A 21,814-nucleotide genomic window follows, 5' to 3' on the forward strand; every position below is an offset into this window, starting at 1 on the left:
AGCCCTGGAAGTGAGGTCCCCCTTCTCTGCCCCATCAAACCCACGACCCTCCCCAATCATCCCCCACCTCCCTCCCTCCTGGGCTGATGATAAGGCATCTTCCTCTTGTTCCCTTATCATCAGCCTTTTGCTTTCTTCTGGGTCATTCTCATTTGCCTATAATGTGCTCCAGGCTCTCCCATCTTCAGAACACCCATCTCAACGCCACCATCCCTACTCTAGCTACTGTCCCATTTCTCTGCTTCCCTCCACAATCAATGCCCTTTGCAAAAGTGGACAGTGAAGGTATTTCCTCTGCGGCCTGGCCCAGGGAACCTCCACCACCATGGACACTGCCCTGGCCAACAGATCTGCTGTGAATTAACATCTCCCCTCCGCCTCATGTCCGACCTAAAGGGCATCGGCTTCAGTGGTTCTCAGAGCTTGGTGGCAGCTCAAAAAGTCCTCCAGGTAAAAGTGATGCCCTCCAAAGTTTCGGGACCACCTCCTTATTACCAAACCTCAAGGGCCCTTCTCCATGGTCATTACACCTGACATCTCAGCACCAGCCACCACCTGTACTGCCACCCTCCCACCCCCAGGACTCCACGCTCCTTGGTCCCCCTCCTCGCTGGATGCTTCTCCTCCATCTGACCTCCGAATGCTGGGATTCCACAACACATGGTCTGGGGAATCCCTTCGCTACTTTACCCACATTCTGCAGGAAATCTCATCATTCCCTAAATACCTTTAGGCCAATGGTGAACCACCTTGACTTCTCATACGAGCTTCAGAATAACAAACCCAACTGCCCTCTTGACGTCTTGACCTGGATTTTCAGGAACATCTCAAATGTAGCATGTATTAGAGATCTCTTGCCTTTATCTAGAACACCTATGTCCCATCCCAACTGCCCCCAGCCCAGGCTGCCCACCTTGGTAACGACCACGTCCATCCACTCAGGAGCTCAAGCCAGAGTGTGACTGTTCTCATTCCTGGATTCCTGGCCCCTCGTCACCTTTCACATCCGATCCCGTGATGCTCTGTGTTGGACCCAAATCCAGAGCCACCACCTGAGTTCAGACCTCCTTCGGTTCGCCCGGGACTATGGCCATGGCTTTCCTGCTGGTCTCCCCAGTCTCCCAGCCCCTCTAGGCCAGTCTCTACACACAACCAAGGCAATCAGCTCAAAATGAAGCCGAAAGCCCTGTTGCTGGGGGCTTCCTTGTAGGGCCCCCCGAATTCCTCTGGTGACTGCTCCATTTAGCTCTCCCGTATCTCCCACTCCACTCTCCTGTTCCTTCACTGAGCTTTCAGCCTTGAGCATCTCCAGTCCAACAGTCTCAGGGCGTTAGCATTTGCTGTACCCTCTTCCCAGGATGACCATCCTCCCTCTGGTGACAGGTCTAGCTTCCTCCCCTGCTTCAGGCCCCAGAGTAAATGCCGCCTCCTCTCTGCAGCCTGCAGTGAGTGAGTGCTGCCTGGGACGAGCTGCCTCAACCCCCTCCCAGCAGGGCAGGCCGGCCCTTGGCCACCAGCCCCGTTGCACAGTATCTGGCACCCGGTATCCACCTTGTAAACATGTGCCAACTGGGCGAAGAACCAACAAAATGCACTTTTCTACAGCATCCCGCCGCCTGTGTATCCCTCTTTGTGTCACGGTTGCAGTTCGTTACTTTCAAAATTCACTGGGGTCTGTGGTCTCAGGGTCTTCGTACAGTTGCCCCTTTATCTTCCTTCCCTTCCTGGAGAAACAAGCCCTCTCCCCCCCCTACTTCCTATGAGACAAGGAAAGAAAGGGCTAACTTGGATAGATCTGGTCCCATTCCCATCGTCTGAGGCTCAGTAAGGGAAAAGCTCCCCCTCCCCCGGTCCTTCTGCCTCACCTGCTCCCGCTCCCCCGCCCCTCGTCCGGCTCACCCGCTCCCCTCCCCCGCCCCTCGCCCGGCTCACCTGCTTGTGTGGGTACACGTTGATGTGGCACTTGATGCACTCCTGCCCCATATTGGCCCAGGAGTTCCCGCTCATCCATTTTCTCTTGCACTTGGGACACTTGTACTCGCCAAAGCAGCGCTTTTTGCCCTGGTACGGGGTCAGACCCTCGCCTTTGGGGCGTGCCTAGAGGACAGGAAGCAAACACAGGGATTAGGATCCAACAGGCCAAAATGATGCCCCACAGGGGTCCTCATGGTTTCCCTCTTCAGCCTTCATGCCCTGTGTCCCCGTGTGCCGGATACCTTTTGTCCTCAGTCCAGAGAACACCAGAGTCACCCTCAGAGCACACACGGGAATCCCAAGGCTGGGAGACTCGTGTGGGGACAGAGAACAGAGGAGGTGGTGAGTGGCGCACATCTCTTTTAGATTTAAGGGAGCAAAGTCCTCGATGGTGGCTAGGAACTACTCCTTTGACTCTGCTGTCATGAAGGGGCAGCTGGTGGTCACATGACCTCACACAGGTGCTCTCTGGCCCTGGGTGGTGTGCTTTAAATGGCTACTGAAGAGACAACGCAGGCAGAATACAACCTTGTAAGCAGCGAAAGTGTGTCTCCCCTCACCCCTGCTCCCAGCCATCTGCTGCCTTACCTGGTGGCTATCTGAATTTCCTTTACACCACCCCAAAGATGGGCTCTCCATTTACAAACATATACACCATATACATACGTACGTGCATTCTTTCTTTTCCCTCACTTGTATGGAGACAGATTATATACTTGGTTCTACATCTTCCCTTTTCACTTAATAATATATCTCAGACATATATATATAATATTTTCCACCAGATCAGTATAAACAGAGCTGCTGTATTGTGTTTGAGGGTTGCACAGTATTCAGATCTATGCAAGGTTCATAGTGCTTTCCCATCACTACTGCAAATGTCTAGATTGTTTCCACTCTTCTACTGCAAGCAATGATACTATGAATAACTTTGCATATATGTGTGTGTGTACATATATAATTTTGCACAGGTGACAGTACATTTGTTGAATAAATTCCTAGAAGTGAAATTGCTGGGTTGATGGGTATGTACAATTTTCATTTTTAAAGATGACAATTGCCACTACCCGCCTCCACGCCTCCAGCTGCAGGTGTACCAACTTAATGTCCCGTCTCCTCCCTAACAGAGTTTTCATCTTTGCCAACCTAAGAGGTAGAAAATCTTCTCAGAGTAGCTTTGACTTGTACGACACGTATTATGAGCAAGTGAGAATTTTTTTTTTTAAATATGTTGTCTTCTGCCTTTTTTTAAAAAAATTTATTTATTTATGGCTGTGTTGGGTCTTTGTTTCTGTGCATGGGCTTTCTCTAGTTGTGGCAAACGGGGGCCACTCTTCATCGAGGTGTGCGGGCCCCTCACTATTGCGGTCTCTGTTGTTGTGGAGCACAGGCTCCAGACACGCAGACTCACTAATTGTGGCTCACAGGCCCAGGTGCTCCGCGGCACGTGGGATCTTCCCAGACCAGGGCTCGAACCCGTGTCCCCTGCGTTGGCAGGCAGATTCTCAACCACTGCGCCACCAAGGAAGCCCAAGAGAGAATTTTTGCATTTAAGAACCACTTGTGTTTCCTTTGTGAACTGTTAGTTCATATACTTTGTGATTTTTTTTTTCTCTGCTGGGGCTTGGTATTTTTCTTGTTGATCTGTAATTGCACTTTATATATTAAAGAAACTGGCTCTCTCCTCTATGGTATTTTTTTTTAAGCAGGTTTATTGAGATATGGTTCACGTACCCGACATTTCACCTATTTAAGGCGTACAGTTCAATGGGTTTTAGTATATTCACAGAGTTATACAACCATCACTACAGTCTAATTTTAGAACATTTTTCATTACTCCCCCAAAGAAATTCTGTATTCATTAACAGTCACTCACCATCCAACCCCCCACTTCCTCACCATACCCAGCCCCAGGCAACCACTAATTTACTTTCTCTTTCTATAGATTTCCCTACTCTTGACATCTCATACAATAATTGCCCTTTTGTGTCTGGCTTCTTTCACTCACTGTAGTGTTTTTAATGTTCATCCACATTACAGCATGTATCAGTATGTCATTCCTTTTTGGTGCCGAATAATATCCCATCATGTGGTCATGCCATATTTTATTTACTCATTCATCAGAGGAAAGACACTGGGTTGTTTCTAATTTTTGGCTATTATGAATAATGCTGCTATGAACATTCACGTACAAGCTGCCTAGTGTTTTAGAAAGCTGAATTAGTTGCCCCATTATTTGAAAGTGCGAGATTTCACATAGAAATATGACCACATTGGTCCAGAATCCTTGCTGGTGATTATCAGCTGAGGTTAAGGAGTGGCCGCCCCATCAGACCGACTGCAATGCATCCTCCGTGTCACCTCTGTTCCGGCCAACTGCGCCCTGCGTTATGTCACCTGCTTAGCACTCACAGGATTTGAGTTTGAGGCCGGCTTAAATGCAGGCACTACACTGTGACTATCAGTCATTCCTAGACTGGCATCCTGAGCATTGCCTGGGAGCTCATTAGAAATGCAGAGTCTCAGGCCCCATCTTCGATCCACTGAATCAGAATCTGCATTTTCACAGGAGCCCCAGGGAATTCATACGCTATTAAGTTTAAGAAGTACTGGTCTATGAGATGGTCTGTTTCCATAGTAATGTTTCCCTGGGTATTTGCCTGTTTCTGAAGCAGTGCATAAAAGTTAAGAACACCAGACTCTGGACCCAAATCCTAGCTCTGTGATCCTGGGCGAGTCACTTCACAAGACTAATGATAGGAACTACCACGAAAGACTGTTCTGAGGATTAAGTGAGGTAAAACACTTAGAACAATGCCTGGCAAATCAAACAGGAGTATTAATTATTATTATTTAATAATATAGAACAATAGCAGTATATAAAATAATAATTTCTTCCTTCGGTAATCATGCCTTTCTTGCCCAGCCGCCATTACCACCACTTGGTGACAGCCTACCAGAATTACAGACAAAACCCTAGAAATGGACGTACATGCTGAATGTGTAAATCTAAACTTAGAAAGTGACAACAACGCCGCCCTGGTCTTTTGGGCCCACTGCCTAATGTCTTTTGGATCGTTATTGGCCTTCCTGGAAGCCATGATATCCTGGGGAGACCGAGCTGGACAAGGCAGGGCTGGCTCTCGGCACCGGTCAGGTCCATGAGAGAGGCTAGTTATGCCAAGGGGAGCACTCGGCGTGCAGCCAGGGCCCAGGGTCCAGTCAATTTGCAGTAGACAGGCCACCTATGACTCTGAAGGCACTTCGAGTTGTGTTGGTCTCAAGATACGGGGTGTGCAGTGACCCAACCACTTCTGGTGGCACGTTTTTCTACCTGGTGCCTGGTACCCACAACTTACACAGCCTCCGTTCTGCGGTAATCCTGAAATAAAGTACTAGATGAACTCAGTTTCCTGGTCCCCGTTCTTAAAGGCACTTACATTTTAAAGGGGGACAAGGGATTGACATGTGGTGCCTCACTGATGGTAGGATTTGAGACTTCTTGGTTGAAGTGGGAAATGTGGGGGCCATCACCAGCCAGACCCACTCTGGGATCTGGTTCTGCAGGCCTCTTGGTTCAGAGACTGATGGGACCTGGCACCTGGCCTCACACAGCTGGGTCCAAGGGCAAGGGTCAAGGCATCTCGGGACACTCAGCAGAGTGAAGGGTGAGGATTGGGGCAAGATCGACAGTTCAGTTCCCAAAAAGTCTCTGCTCCAGAAATGAACAGGAAGGAAAGGTACACAAATAAAAAGATAACGGCATGTGCACCAAAGGGAGAAGCAGGAAGGTGAGAGAAGAGCAAGGGGGTGAGTCGGAAAACATCACCACACCATGTAATTAGAAACCTGGACATTCTGGAGCCTTCCGTCAAGGACTGGGAGCTTCTGGGCAGGGACAGGGGCTCCAGGCTCCTGCAGTATCAAACGCCTTCAGCGCACCATTCCCACACTGCTGTCAGGCCAGGCACTGGGAGGGCCCAGCTCTGACACCCCACCACATGATACGTGGCTCAGATCTTAGACTTCAGGGCCAGATGCCAGTGGTGGCATTCTACCTCTGCCTGTGACTGTCTGGGGGACCTTCAGCAAGCTATGCAACCTCTTTGTGACTTGGTTTCCACAGGAACCCGGGATGATGAGAACGGGCCAGCTTTCCCAGCGCCGTTGGAGGGATGTGATGCATTCACGCAGATGAAGGTCTTAGCTCGGTGGGTGGACACTGCAAGTGCTCAGTAACCGTTAGCGATTTCAGTAGCGTTCGCTTCTGGGGCTTGTGCAGGGAGAGGGAGCAGATGTGTTCCAGGTGATACAGAGGCTGGGGCTGAGACCAATGGGCATAAACCGTAAGAGGAAAGTCCCAAAGATGGGAGGGAAGCCTGAGTAGAGGGTGGGCTCACCACCCCTGTGTTGCCGGGGCGTGGGGGGTGGCAAGCAAAATAAGAACAGCGTTAGGTGTCTTCATCTTCTGGAATCCTCGGGGGGAGTCAAGAAAGGTAGAGGAAGGCTGTGGAAGCTCTGTGGATGCTGCTGGCAGAGGACAAAGGGAAGAGTGAAGAGAACAGACTTTTACGAAGGACCACCTGTGAGCTAGGCTTTGTGCTACAGCTCCATGGCCTGTCAGGCTCCCATTCAACTCTCCCCATAACCCTGTGGGGCAGGGAATAGCATCACCCACTTAACAGATGGTGAAACTGAGGCACGGGGAAGGGAAAGCACCTGCCAAAGAGTTTCTAGTATGTGAGGGGCAGGAGGCCAGGCCCAGCAGGCTTTTCCACAAGGCTACACCCTTTCTGTCTGTCACCCCCAAGTGTGTCCCCACCATGAAGCTGAGGCCTGTGCTCAGGAGAAGAAATCCCCCAGGCCCCAGGGCCTCCAGCTCAGCCTAGCCCAGTGGCTTTGCCCTCCTACGGGTCAGAGGGGAGAGATGCCTGTGGGGCAGGGGCAGAGAGGCAGTGGATGGAGGGAGGGCAGGCCAGCAGGCAGCTCTGGGCAGCGAGCAGCAGCTTCCCGGAAGGGCTCAGTCCCATCAGTCTTACGCTTACAGACAAGAGCAGGGCCAAAGGGAGTAGGAATTTTTGACAGAAAGAAGGCTTCTCTGCCCCCCACACTTTCCCCCTGCCTCTCCTCCCAGAAAGGCATGGCCTCTTCTCATAAATGTCAGCATGAAGCAGACAGTGACTACCAATGGCCCTGCAGGGACCACTGCCCATCCCGACTGGGAAGCAGGCCAGGCCTGACCAGGCTCTCCTGACCCGGGTCCCTGCCACACACCCCTCTGGGAAATCACATCTGCCAGGAGCTCAGGCAAAGCTCAGTGGGGCTCAGAAACCAGCCCTCTTAGTACAGACAGGCCCTCTGGGGACCAAAGAGGCCAGGGAACTTGCTCAAGGACACATAGCAAATCAGGGACTGAGCTGAGACGAGGGATCAGGTCCTCTGACCTCCAGATCAGGCTAGAATCACCATGGAGGGGACCCTGGGAAGTGAGAAATGGTGGCTGGCATGGTGGTGGGAAGGAGGACTTGTGCCAGGGAGTAACCAGGGCAAAGCTGGGCGGGGAGTGGAAGGAGACATCCGGGCAAGCCAGCAGCTTGGGGAGAGATGTAGAGGATGCTGACGCTACCTGGGCACTTTTTCAGGATGGCTCAGTGCTTTCTTCCTAAAGGCTCATGAGATTTCTTGTGGCTGGACGCTAGGTAGTGAGTTCCCTTTCACTAGGGGTATGCAAGCAGAGAATGGGTGAACAACGATCAGGGACATTGCCAAAGGGACTTTTGCCCTGGTCAGACAATTGGACCAGGTAGCTCTGAGGGCACTTCAGCTCTGTAATCCTCCCAACTCTTGTTGCTGGTGAAGGCCAACCAGGCAGGTGTGGAGAGGGAACACTCTCAGACACTGCTGGGGGTGGGCTTGAACAAGTACATTTCCTACTCCATTTCTATAGTGCAACTTGGTAAAGGTTTCAAACTTTAAAAGTTCCATTCCTTCCCTCCCAGCAAATCTATATCTGGGCGACCATCCTAAGGAAATAAAAGATCAGAGGTGCAGACCACAAGGATGTTCAAGGATATCCATTACAGCATTGTTTATGACAGCAACAGGCTGGAAAAAAACTAATGTCTTGGTTCCCTAAATGACGTTACACCCATTGGACAAATGACAACAAAGCCATTGAAATATTTATGCGGTTTTTAAAAAAGGGTTTGGGAAAACATTTTAATAAGAAAGCAGGATAAGCAATTGAATATAGACTGCTCCCAGAGTAAAACTGTAAAAAGGAAAAATGTGCAAGGAAAGGGCCGGCAGGAGATCAGTCAGAAGTGTTCAGAGGTTGCCTCCGGGAGACAGGATGCTCTGCTCTAATTAATGAATTGTCTTGAATGAGTAGGTACGACTTTGATGGAGAAAATTACGATGGTCCATCAGCCGACTCCCTGGCCTGCAGGCCCCTCCTGCCCACAAGGGGGAGCCCTGTGCTTTTCCAAGGTGGTGGGAACCAGACAGAGATGGCAGCTCTGTCCATACTTTTCCCCTGGGGCCTGGGTGCCAGGCAATGGCCAACCTCTGGCTGCTGGTTCGGTTGGACCACGTTCATGTCCGTAGAGCTGCCCTCCCCGCCCGCCCCCCCCCCCCCCCCCCCCCCCCCGCCATGGAGTGGACTTCCCAGCCCCTGGATCCCATTTGCTCCCTCAATTTTGAGGACAGCTGGAAGTATCCACACCTATCACATGACATAAGAGTCTGGCTGGTCACTGTGCCCATCAATTTCCCTGCCCCTGCTTCCTGAAGTCCCACCAGTAGTGAGTTAGGCTTCAGAGTGAAGTTTGTTTTCCTCTTGGCCCCTTTAAGACTGTCTATTTTTTTTTTTTTTTTTTTGGTTGTGTTGGGTCTTCGTTGCTGCACGCGGGCTTTCTCTAGTTGCAGCGAGCGGGGGCTACTCTTCATTGTGGTGCGCGGGCTTCTCATTGCAGTGGCTTCTCTTGTTGCGGAGCTTGGGCTTTAGGTGTGTGGGCTTCAGTAGTTGTGGCACGTGGGCTCAGTAGTTGTGGCTTGTGGGCTCTAGAGCGCAGGCTCAGTAGTTGTGGCGTACGGACTTAGTTGCTCCACGGCATGTGGGATTGGGATCTTCCTGGTGCAGGGACTGAACCTGTGTCCCCTGCATTGGCAGGCAGATTCTTAACCACTGCACCACCAGGGAAGTCCCTAGACTGAGTCTTTTTTGCAGGGAGATGACATTGTCATCTTTGGTAGCTTGAAGGAGAACATCCCAGGGACGCTGGCCCAGGAGGGGGCAGTGAGATGGGGTGCTCAGGACCTGAGGCCATGCCCTGTGCATCATGGCTCCACACTGGCTTCTGCCCCAGGACGCAAGGCCTCTGCTCTCTGGATCACGGTTTTGGCTATGGGCCCCAGCTGCAGGCCTCAGCCCCAGCCCTGGCCACACCACCTCTGCCTGCCTGTGCCCGGCCGAGCTCTGGGACACAGTAATAGCCATACTCATTGGGTGTCTTGTCAGAGCCAGACCCCCTTTGTACAATCACCTTATGAGTCAAGTATGCTTAGTCTCAGGTTTCAGATGAGAACACTGAGGCATGAAGAGGTTAAGTAACTCACCCAAGGCTATACTACCAGCAGGTGGTAGAGTCTGGACTTGAACCCAGGCTGCTGACTCAAGCCCATCCTCTCAATTGCCCCGCAGTGTGTGAAGACGATATTAAGATGAGGAACCCATCCAGCCAGGATGGTGAGAAACAGGAAAGTGTTGCTACTGTCACAGGCCCTGGCATGCTGGGTGGCCCGGGGGGCATCCCTTCCCCTCTCTGGGCCTCAGTTTCCCCATCTCTCGAATGAGTGTGGCACTGACCACTAGGCAGGCTCACTTTCTTCCCTGAGGCCCATAGGACAGCCTGGCAGCCACCCTCACGCTCCCATTCTGCCAGGGAACACTAGGCTGACCCCACAGCACGTCCAGCTGAGAGGCACTGGCCGAGCCAAGAGAAGCAAAGGAGGAAACAAGGAACAGATGGGCTCCTTGCTGGATCCCTGTGCCCCCTGTCTGCATGCTCTCCTGTGGCCAGGTAGCCGAGGTGATCCTGACCTAGAGTCGAGAGGGAAAGAGCCCTGGGTTTGAGATGCCCTTTCCATAGATGAAGACACAGAGAACGAAGGGCCCAGGACTCTTTGTGCGTCCCTGCTGGCCCTTCCTGGAAGGCCCAAGAGGGTTCTGGGGACCCTTTCTAAGGGCTGGGGGCTCTCCCTGGAGGAGGCAATGCCCCTCTCCCAGAGTCTCCTCTCTTGAGCCCCCCTTCCTCAGGCCCACAGGTAACCCCTTGCCCTCCGTGCTATCTCTCCCCTCAAGCCTGGACCCATGGGGAGTAAACAGGGGCTGCGGTCAGAGGCCGGGGCTCAGCCCTGGCTCTCCCAGGCCCAACCTGGAACTTCATCTGCCAAGTGTAGGAGCTGGGGCGCTAACATTTCATGAGCACCTACTATGGGCCAGTCACTTGCCAACCTGTCACTCCAAAGCTCTTCCATTCTATGGGAGAGCAAACAGAGGCCCAGAGAGGCCAAGCAAACTGTGCAGGGCCCCACAGCCGTGGAGCCAAGACTTGAACCCGGTCCGCTGACACCACAGCAACACCCCCCACCTCATGCACAACCGCTCCTGAAATGGTTGTGGGAAAATGAGAGAACAAGCCTGCTCCCAGGACCACGACTCCACCTCTGAGCTCCGACCCTTGGCTACCACTGCAATTATTCATTCATTCAACTAACATTTATTGAGCACCCGCTCTGCCCCAGGCTCTGTGGAACATTCCAGGAATATGGAAATAAGCAAGACAGATGAGGAATGCTCTCACAGTCTGGGGCCTTCCAAAGGCATCAGCCCTGTGTGACCCTTTCGCCAAGCGTGGTCCACACCTGTCACAGACACCCTCGGACACACATTTTCCGGCTGTGGCCCAAGTCAGACTCACACCTGCAGAAACACTCTTGGACCCACGTCCTCAGGCAAAGGCTGCTCTTCACCCAGTGCTCCTAGGTGACAGGCATGGGGCCAATGCAGGACACGTGAAATGATCTCTAATCCATGCAACAGCCCTATGAAATCAGCACTCTGAACCCTACTGACAGATGAGGAAACTGAGGCTGGGGACAGGGGTAGCACTTGCCCAAAGTCACAGAATCAGTAAGCGGTGGGGCCCGCATTGGAGCCAGGATCCGGGCTTAAGCCCGGACCCACTTCCCCTGCGCCCTGTGACAATGCTGTAGCCGCCCTCCAAAGACCTCCACACTCACGTGTCCACACACATGGCCCGGGGGGGGTGGGCAGGAGGGCCGCTTCAGCCTCTGCAGCCTGGTCCCGGCAGCTGCGGGCTCGGCGGAGGCCCCAGAGGAAGCAGGCGATCAGAGGAACAGGTGGGCTGGACCCCGTGGCCTGCAGGCTGCTGGGAGGGAGGAAGGACGCGGCAAGAGGTCCCCCTGGGTTTCCTCCGGAGTCTCAAGGGCCCCCTTGTCTGAGCACAGGCGTCCTGGCCCCCTCCCCCAGGCCCCCTCCCCTTTTCTGGGTTCCTGCCGCAGCCCAGCATGAGCCCAGAAGGCCCAGCCTCCTCATTGCCCCTCCCGGCCCGTTCCCAGCCCAAAGCCACCGCAAAAATGCCATCCTGATTCCACAACACTAGGGTTTGTCCAAGTGCAGGGGAACAATGACGCTTTCACAGTGCCAGGAAAAGGTCTCAGGAAAACCCTGGGGAGGGGGCATGGAGTGGAAGTGTGGAGACAGGGAAAGGGCTGAGGGCTGAGATGGAGAGGAGAAGACAGGGGGAGGCTGGGAGGCAGGGGCAGAGCAGTCAGGAGTCAGGGCTAGGGAGCCAGGAGACTGAGAAGATGGGAGGGCAGGCGGGGGGAGGAATGACAGACGAGGGGAGAGAGGAAGCGGGGAAACGAACCAAAAAGGAAGGAGAAAACAGATACAGGAGGGACGCCCGACAGAGGCCAAGAAGCCCCTCCAGGACCCAGAGCTGTGTGGAGGCCCCTGGCACCCCCCGGGCCTCTGGGCACCGTGCCCCTAGGAGCCCCTCCCCGCCACAGGAACCCCTCTCTCCGAATCCCACCCCAAGGCCAGGCAATTGGAATTGCTCTGAGGCAGAACTTTTTGGAAAGCAGAGACTTTGTAATCACATGAACAGCCACTCCCTAAGCTATCTGCTTCCTGCTTCTGGCTTTCCTCCATTAGCAGACCGCACGGATCAGAGCTCAGGGGCGGGAAGGGAAGGGGGGGGGCATCCAAAGGGGTGGAAAACATCCGAATCAGAGCGATTGCAAAAGGCCTGGGTTTTCCTCCCCTCCTGTGACTGAGGAGGGAGACAGCTATCACTCGTCCTGCCACCGCCGTAGGGAGTGGATGTGGTGGACGGAAGATCTGCAACCACCATGCGGTTGGCCGAGAGCTGGATGCAGCCCTGAAAACCATTTGTTCTCCTGAGCGGGTTCCCGGGTCCCTGCTCATCCCTGTTTGGGTGGCCTGTTCACCCAGCAAACCCTTTCTTCTGACTGTGCTTCCTCCCCAGCCGTGGCCACAGCCCGGGTCCAGTCAGGCTGAGTCACCCCCAGGTACTTTAATGGCCAGGCTCCCCAGACTTAGGTAAAACACTCAAGGCTTTCGGACCCTTCCCCAGCTGACCTCACCTTCATTGTTGCTGCTCCCTCCTACAAAACTCATGCTCCAACAAAGACAACAAAACCATCTCCTGCGAAGGACATGCCCCGCTCTGCCCCCATGCCTTGGCTTTTGCTGTTACCTCCGCCCCGAACACTTCTCCACCTGGTGAACGCTCATGTATCCAGGGCCAAGCTCCAAGGCCACCCCCTCTGGCCTCCCCCATCCCAGACAGGGTTAACTGTCCTCCTCAGGGTGCTCACGCCACTCTGAGTCCCAGGCTCGAGCGCTAGCTGACAGCCCTCCCACTGCCTCCCCCAGAGAAGGCCCTGGCTCCCCAAACTCCCGGGGGACCTTGTGGTCTGCACCACTCGCTTGGCTGTGGGTCATGTCCTGCCCTGACCCGGCCTCCAGCATGCCAGAGATTTCATCCTGAATGTAAAGAACTTTTGAAAACTGCTGTTTCTTCGGTCTTGTTTCCCAGTAGTCTCTGAGTGTGCGGGGGCCACGCAGGGCCCTCTACATCTCCTCGGGGCACACTGGGTGGGGCTCAGAGCACATCGACAGCTGGAGGGGACAGTGGTATGGGCAGTGCCGGTGATGGGTGAGGTGTGTGGGCCGGAGTCAGGGTCACGCAAGCAGGAGGTAGCAATGCTGGGGCTGGCTCACCCTGAGGACGCTCCTCCTGGGCCACGCTGAGCACCCTGGAGGGCCGCCTCAGCCCACCAGCGCCACTTCCACAGACTGTCTGGTCCCTGGCTCTGCGTCTGAGGCCATCCCTGGTGAGGCCTGGCCAGACATGACCCGGCTGGATGTGGCTGTAACCAGCCCAGCTCCATCTGGCTGGAGGGAGGCTCTGCACCAGTCCTGGGGGCAGAGCTGGGGGCAGGAAGGCGGTGGGTAAGCCTACAGTGATGCTTTGGGTGTGAGGGTCACAGCCCTGGGAGGAGAGGACAGGGGAACTCAGCTCAAAAATAGCGATGGGGGAAGGGTGTGGAGGGTGGCCAAGCGCCAGAACAGAAATCTGATCTGCCCTGGCTGATGAAACGCTGAAGTCGGCAGTTTGGGGCCACTCTGGCAGGAGCTGGGGCTGAGGCTCCCACGGCTGCCTGGTGAGAAGCTGCAGGCCCAGCCTCCAGCCTCGGCTCTGTCCTCACATCAATTGCTCCTCTCCCTGGGCCTCCATCTCCTCCTCGGCTCACAGGGGGTAGAAAGAGAAGCAAGCTGTCCACCTCTGAGAACTTTCATCAGGTGAGTGCTGGAGTTTGAGACACTTAGGAGATGGCGACAGCCACAGGCGGGAACTGCCCGTGGGGAGTGTCCACTGAGTGCCGCGCCGGCCATGCGCCTGACTTGTAGGTGGCTTCATTGTGACCCTGTTTCCAGATGAGGCAACAGAGGCCCAGAGAGGTTAAGTCACCTGTCCAAGGTCACAAAGCAAGTCAGTGGCGGGCCTTTGATCCCAGTCTACCTGGCTGTCATCCAGTTCCCTCGCTGCCGAGTGAGGGTCAGAAGGCTGTGGACTGGTTTCAAGGTCGTCTGTGGCAAGTGTAATTGGGCAGAGCAGGGGTTAAGAGGCTCCTGGAGGCCAGCCCAGGCGTCTGCCCGCTTTTACCATGGTTCCACGGTGTTGGCCGGTCCTGAAACTCAGAGAACGGGCCTTGGGGAGGAGGGTGCACATGGCTGTAAAGCATGTGTGTTCATGTGCGTACAGGCATACGTGTACCTCTCATGGTCACTGCAGGGCAGCAGACCATGGCACAAATCTACCCGTGTTCTCCCCTTCAGGGTTGGGGCCTGGCAAAGGAAGAGCTGCCCTTCTGTGACTTTTCTAGGGGGTCACGGCGAGGAAGCCAGGCACTTCCCACCCACACAGCCCAGGCTGCAGTTGACCTTGCTTTTTCACCCAGGGGCAGGAAAAGTGTGCAAAACCATCCCTCCCCCACCGTCTCCAAGAGCAGGGGTGCTCAGCACAGCGGCTCTGTAGCAGTCAGGAGGACGGAGCTGTGCTGTACAGCCCCAGATGATCCAATACCCTCCCTGGGCACAGCTGTAAAACCCTTACAGCTCCTGCCACGTGCAGTGTTACCTTCACCAGGTAACACTACAACCCCTACAACCCCTACAGATGAGGAATCCAAGGCACAGAGAGGTTGGGAGATTTGCCTGAGGTCACACAGCCGGGAAGCAGCAGAGCTGGGATGCAAACCCAGGTCTGGCTCACTCCCACAGCACCACAGCACCACGGCTCCGACCTTCCGGGGTGTCCTCGCCCTTGTCTGTGGGCAGCCCCACGTAACAATAAACCTGCTCGTGTGTCGAGAAGGGAGGGGAGGGGAATGTGCCCATTACAGGAGCGGGGCTGGCTGGTGGTACTCGTTCTCACACCACCTCTGCACGCCAGTCCCACTAACTGGTATACCTCATCTCCCAACAAAACCCCGTGGAAGCTGCACTTCCCCCCGGAAGCCTTCCTTCACTGCTCCTGCTTGCAGGGACCACTCTGTTCCCGGCCCCCTCTGCAGCTCATCTCGTGCACTCTGTGCCCACTATACTCCTGTGAGGGGAAGCAGTGCACACATGCCCCTTTGTCAGGGTTCTGAGGCAGCTCCTTTAAAGTGCTGACGGTGGTGTGAGCCAGGCAGGCACGGGACCTGCCCTCACGGAGCGTTTGTCCCAGAAGAGCTCTGGTGTGGGAGCTGGGCTGACCAAGCTATGTGCTATCTGTCTCATTTAATCAGCACAGTAACCCCACCGCACACAGTATAGCAATATCCATCCATTTTCCTTACCAGGAAACCAAGGCTCACTTCCAAAGCCACAGAGCTGCGAAGTCCACATTCCATCTTTCTGACTCCAGTTGCCCAAGCTCTTAATTCTGGAGCACAGGTTATTACTCACACTTGAGCGTGCATCAGACCCATCTGCGGGGATCGTTATCACACAGGCCGCTGGCCCCATCCCTAGAGCTCTGGAATCAGTAGGTCTGAGGTGGGCGTAAGACTCTGCATTTCTACAAGTTCCTGAGTGATGCTGAAGCTGCTGGCCCAGGGACCCACTTTGGGAACCACTGCCTTAGGTGATACTGATAACAGTCTGTTAAAGTAGGAGTGTCTTTTCCACACTGCCCCTCCCCTCATGCCCATTCTACAGCCCAGGAAACAGAGGTACAGAGAAGGCAAGTAACTAGCCCAAGCCATACAGGAAGATAGGGTCGGAGCTGGGAATGGAGCCCAGGGCTCCTCACCCCAGCAACTGGTCTGGGATGCAGGACAGTGAGGCTGCTAGGCTTAGCAGGACAACGGCCCAAGGTGAGGAGAAGGGCCATCCCTTTAAAAGTGGAACTGGTGGTGGAGGTGGTGGTGGGGTGCTGGGGGAGGGCTGGCCTGGCTCTCCTGGCCCAGCCCCAAGCCTGTGACTCCTCGGCATCTGGAAAGCATCACAAGGAACAATGGAGGGAGCAGGGGGCCTGGCTGCTCGGGGGCTCTGGCCCCCGACTGTTCAGGAAAGCAAAGGAACTGGGGCCCTGCAGCCCTCTCCCGCACACACACCCCCACCGCTGTTTGCTTTGGCCCCGGCACACATATATCCCAAGGGGCCCAGCTGTCAGGAAATTTCAGCCCCGGAACTACAGACCTGGGGGCCGCTGGCCAGGTTGGGTGCCCAGGAGCTAGGCGAGAAGTCAGGAGGCACCGGCCAGCCCAGCTCCTGCTCAGTGGGCAAGACTCCTGTATTACTGTGGCTCCCCGGGCCTCAGTTTCCCCCCAGGAAGCTCAGGTACCACCCCGCCTGGGCTGGCTGCTTACCGTGTACTGGCACAGATCTGACCAGCTCAGTGCCTTGGCCCACGTTGCCCCCAGGGGCCCGCTTGTCCTCTGCAGGCCAGTGGGGGCCAAGCAGCCAGCCGTGGAGCGGGGAAGAGATGGGGACAGTTACTGGGTGCATTTACCCCGCCTGCCACCAGCTCTTCCACTCACGCCCTCAGCACATATGCACTGAGCACCCACTATCTATGAGGCACCAGAGCAGAGCGGTTTAACAAGACAGATGTAACGCCGGACCCCACGAACTTACAGTCAGGTGGGAAAGGAAAAACGCCAAGTATCTCATTCAAATAATTATAGCCGTGATGAAAGCTATGAAGGAATGGGATGCTACGACAGAGACGACTGACAGGGATCCCGTCTTCAGAGAGGGAAACACTACTGTGGGGTCTGTCCCAGCCTCTAGTGTTTCACAACTTAAACTGTAAAGTGGGTGTTTCTTTTTTTTTTTTAATTTTTATACATATTTTAAAGGTTACTTTCCATTTACAATTATTACAAAAATATGGCCATATTCCCCAAGTTGTACATTACATCCTTGAGCCTATCTTACACCCAGTAGTTTGTACCTTCCACCCCACAAACCCCTATTTTGGCCCTCCCCCACACTAATAACCACCCGTTTGTTCTATCTGCAAGTCTGCTTCTTTCTTGTTATATTTACCAGCGTGTTGTATTTTTTAGATTCCACATATAAGTGATATCATACTGTATTTGTCTTTCTCTGTCTGACTTATTTCACTTAGCATAATGTCCTCCAAGTCCATCCATGTCGCTGCAAATGGCAAAATTACATTCTTATGAAATGGCTGAGTAGTATTCCATTGTACGTGTGTGTGTGTGTGTGTGTGTGTGTGTGTGTGTGTGTGTGTGTATAAAACGATATCTTCTTTATCCACTCATCTGTTGATGGACACTTAGGTTGCTTCCATACCTTGGCAATTGTAAATAGTGCTGCTATGAACATTGGATTGCATGTATCTTTTCGAATTAGTGTTTTTGTTTTTTTTTCAGGTATATACCCAGGAGAGAAACTGCTGGGTCATATATCAATAATAACTCTAGTTTTAGTTTTTTGAGAAAACCCCATACTGTTTTCCACAGTGGCTGCACCAATTTACATTCTAAGGTGGGTGTTTCTTAACACACCCCACCCCTACCCCAGCCCCAGCACGCTGCCACCAATGTGCTCTGTGACCTGGGACAAGCCCCTTCGCTGCCCGGTCTCAGTTTCCCCATCTGTCAATGAGAACATGACAGGAAAGGCGAATACTTCATCTTGCGTGTCCAATTACTTGCTATCGGAGCACTTTGTTAAGAAAGATGCTGTAGCAGCATCCTAGCTTGATAGGCAAGAATAATGTCATTTTGGTGCCATCTGCCGTGACATGGCCGTGGCTGGGGGTGACGGACACACAGGACTTGTGTTGGCATTCCAGGCCTAGGCGATCCCCAAAGATCCTTCCTGTGCAAATGTTCCACAAGCAGACAGCACACAGGCTGAAGAAGCAGACAGCGGTTGAGTCTGGCGTGGCATGAGCCTTGGCTTGCCCTAAGGCAGAAATCACTGCTTCCTTCCACCTCTGGGCCTATAACAGATGCTAGTCTAGCCCCGCTGGTGCCACATGGTTTCAGAAACACTCCTCTTCCAGCCAGCCTTCCTGGCAGACAACCCCCTGGGTCGCAGTTTGCCCCCTGTACTTTGTGCATCTCTGTAGGAAGCACTGAGGTACCCCACTCAGTCTGTGAGCCTGTTGCCTTCTCCCAGGCCCCTCCCCAGGGACAGAGACCACGTAGGATTCCTCTCTCATCCTCAGGCCCAGCATGGGTTTGGCGCAGAGCAGGGAGCCTCTGGGGAGGAGGTAAAGGACAAAGTGATCATTTTGGACATGACCATCATCCTGAAATAAGCAGCTAGAGGAGAAAGTCAGGAGGGCTGGGGAGGCATGGGGAGGGGGGCAGGCACCAGGCTGGTGACTTCCTGAACAAGCATGCCGCCGATGTTCCTGGTCCTCAGTGTGGCTATTGTCCCTGCCGGTCCGGAGAGCGGGCTCAATAGGGCCTCTGTCCCTCCTCGGGCAGGCTGGCCGGCTCAGTGGCGTCCCACCCGGGCAGCTGCGAGGCAAGGGCCGACACTTCCTGTCCCTGCCGCCGAGTGTTCCGAGGGGCAGTGAGAGGGGAGGGGGACCCTCAAGACAAGCACCCATCTATGTCCCCCAGGGGAGGGCTGCCCAGCTGGGGGAGGAGGCGGGAGAAGGGAGAGCGGAGCTGGGGATGTGCTCACCCCTCTGCCTCATCCCCTCTCCTCCAACCAGCGCTGCCTCTGAGCACTCTGGCGCCCCTGCTGTTGCTCAGACAGGCCAAGCACATCCTCGCCTCATCTCAGGGCCTTTGCTCTTACTGTCCCCTCGGCCAGGAGTGCCCTTCCCCCAGATCTCCGCATTGTTCGTTCCCTGCTTCATCTATCTCTATTCAAGTTGCTGCTGCCTCAGGGAGACTGTCCCAAACAAGCCTTCTGAACACAACCTAACACCACAGCGCGTACATCTGCATCTACGTCTTTACCGTAGGTCGTCCCACACCGCGTGAGCTGCATTCTTCCCTTGTCTTTCCTGTTCACTATGGACTGTCCCAGTGCCTGGGGCAGTGCCTGGCACACCGTAGGTGCTCCATAAAGACATGCTAAATGAACAGATAAAAGTAACACACTTGAACATCCATCTACACACCGAGAGATGTGCTCTGGGAGAGCAGAGCCCTGTGTGTTGGGGGCATGTGGCCAGGGTGGCTGGGGAGGAGGCCCCGGGAAGTACAGGAAGAGCCAGGTGAAGATAAAGCGGAGAGGGATCCACGTGGATCGGGCAGCTTGTGCAAAGGGCTGGGATGGCAGGAAGCGTGGAGGGCTTAAGGATTAGAGGCCAGCGGAGGCCAGCCCACACCGGCCCTGGGACCACGCTGCCGAGCTGGATTTTAGCGTGGGAGTCAAGGGAAGTCAGGGAAAGATTTAAAATCAGCGGTGGCAAGGTTAGCCTGGCGTTTCAAGAGGTCTCTGGCTGCGTTTAGAGAATGGATCGAATCGGGGGAGGGGCACATGGAACATGAGGACACTTGGGGGCTGCAGCCACATGGCTAGTGAGAGGCGATGGTATGGTCTGGGGAGGGGTGGCAGAGAGAAGAAAGGTGCAGGGACTCCAAAGACAGACAGAAGGTACCGTCCACAGGACTTGGGGTGGCCCTGGGGGAGGGCGAGCCAGGGGTCAAGCCTCAGCCATCCTGCCTGGCTGTGAGGGCTGGGCCAGGGTCCCCCCCTCTGCTGGTGACAGACCTGGCTCTAACTGGGGGAGGGCAGGGCAGGGGGAGGTGATGGACGGAAGGAGGACTGGGCAGCAGGCAGCAGTGATGGATGGAACAGCCTCGTCATAACTACCTGCCCAGCTCCTTCCCAGGGCCCTGCCCTCAGAAGTCAGGAGTTGCCCATAAACCTGTCACCTGAGCCTGTACAAGCTGCCCCCCGGGGGAGGGGCCACCACAGGTCTGATGTGGAGGGGGAGCCAGATACCCTGGTGTGGTGCTGCAATTACACACACACACACACACACACACACACCACACACAGTCCCCTGCAGGTGAGCAAAAGGCTCTCATTACAGGAGGGAGCAGAAACGCCGGGCCACGAGCTCTCAGGTTCAAGGCTTGCCCACAGTCTCGAGTTGCCTCCTAGGCCCTGGAACGACTCTTCAGAGCCCAGAAGGAAGAGTCAATGGAAAAAGTGCTGAGTCTTAAAGAGGGATAAAACTCAGGAGGAAGGGGAAGAAGCTGGAGTCGGAGGGAAAGGTGCCCTGGGTTCTCCGTGGTCCAGCCTCTCAGTGTGCACAGCAGGTGATTAGCAGGGTCTCCAGGGCAGGCAAGGGGACCTCCAGCATCACACAGCCCATGAGGGGCAGGACAGAGCTCAGATGTCCCCAATCCAAGTCCAGTGCTAGGGGAAAGCCTGAGGCCGACGCAGACAGGAAGGAGTGGAGGGCACTTCCAGAAGCTCTCCCAGCACCTTCTCAGCCCTGGGACCCGGCCATGCTCCCTGTGAGGGCCTCTCAACCCCAGCGGAGCACCATGCCACCTGATACCAGCCACGTCCCCAAGAGGGCACGTCTTCTCCCCAGGGTTGGCACTAGGGCAGTACTCAGCTCAGGGACCCAAGGCAAGCCCCCCCGGAAGCCCAGTGTCTCCAGTCCCTGAAGCCCACCCACATGTGCTCCTATGGGTCCTGGCCCATCTCTCCCACCCCTGCCTCACTCCCAGAAGCCCATAAGGTCAGAATCGCGGGAGTGGAAGGAACGGTGTGGGAGACTGGCATGTGAAAGCCATGGAGCAAAGCTTTCTTATTCTGCCCACAAAAGGGCAGTGAGCTTGGGCCCTGAACTGAGCCTGGGCGGGCACGTGTCTGCAGACTGCAGGTGCTCACGTAGCGCCCAAAGGAATGACAAAGGAATGACACGCACGGGTGTTTCTCCGGGGCACACACCTTAAGATGAGCTGCCACCTCCATTTTCAGTCAACTGACAGGGAAGCAGGTGGTCAAGAGGGTATCAGAGACTCCTTAAACCTGTCTGGGACCCAAGGGAGGCGTGTTCACTGAGCTTCCCATCAACCTGGCAGCTCCCTGGGGCCCAGCAGCGGCAGAGCCTCTGTGCGGGCATGTGCACTGCATACTGGAGAGGGGTGTGTGTGCAGGGCGCGCACTTGGAGCTCCGGGTATGTGCGCCATGTGTGTGGCTGCACACAGCCCCTGGCTCTGCACCCAACTCTACAAGCTGCAGTGGGGCCAGGGAGAGGTCAGGGAGGTCCAGGGCTGGGCAACCACAGGCAGCTCTGGATTTCTCAAATCCATCAAAGTAACTTCATGGAAAACTGGGAGAATCATGCTGAAGGAAGAGAGAAATGCAACCACTTATCTCTCCTGGAAAATGTCTTCCTAGTCCCCGGCCACTGTCTATCCCATGACCCCACATCCTCTCAGCTAGCCAAGTGCCAAGTGAAAGAGCTCTGGCTGTGCAGCTCTGAGACCTGGGTTCGAATCCTGGCTCTCCCATTACTGGCGGCAAGAGCTTAAGGAGGTTTCTAAACCTCCCTGAGCCTCGGTTTCCCACCGCTCAAGTGGGAATCATAGTATCCATCGGGTGGGGAGTTGAGAAGAGTTCATGAGCTCATGAATGCAAAGTGCCTGGCACACAGTTGGAACTCAGTAAATGGTAGACCTCATCGCCTTCCTCGGCATCATATGGACACTTGCCTGAAATTTCACATGCCCGAGGCCTTTATACCCTTTCCCCTCTATCTTGCCAACTTTCTGAAA

The 21,814-nt window shown here is 54.8% G+C and overlaps 1 protein-coding gene across 1 annotated transcript in view; it reads right to left on the reverse strand.

Annotated features, from left to right (window-relative positions):
- ZCCHC24 (zinc finger CCHC-type containing 24) overlaps positions 1-21,814 on the reverse strand; it is a 62,033-nt gene that overhangs the window by 10,200 nt on the left and 30,019 nt on the right. Inside the window, exon 3 of the mRNA XM_032607514.1 lies at positions 1,933-2,097. Coding sequence (XP_032463405.1) covers positions 1,933-2,097 — 165 coding nt within the window. The remainder of the gene's footprint in view (positions 1-1,932; positions 2,098-21,814) is intronic.

Source organism: Phocoena sinus, chromosome 16 (assembly GCF_008692025.1).
Source record: "Phocoena sinus isolate mPhoSin1 chromosome 16, mPhoSin1.pri, whole genome shotgun sequence".
NCBI classification, from domain to species: domain Eukaryota; kingdom Metazoa; phylum Chordata; class Mammalia; order Artiodactyla; family Phocoenidae; genus Phocoena; species Phocoena sinus.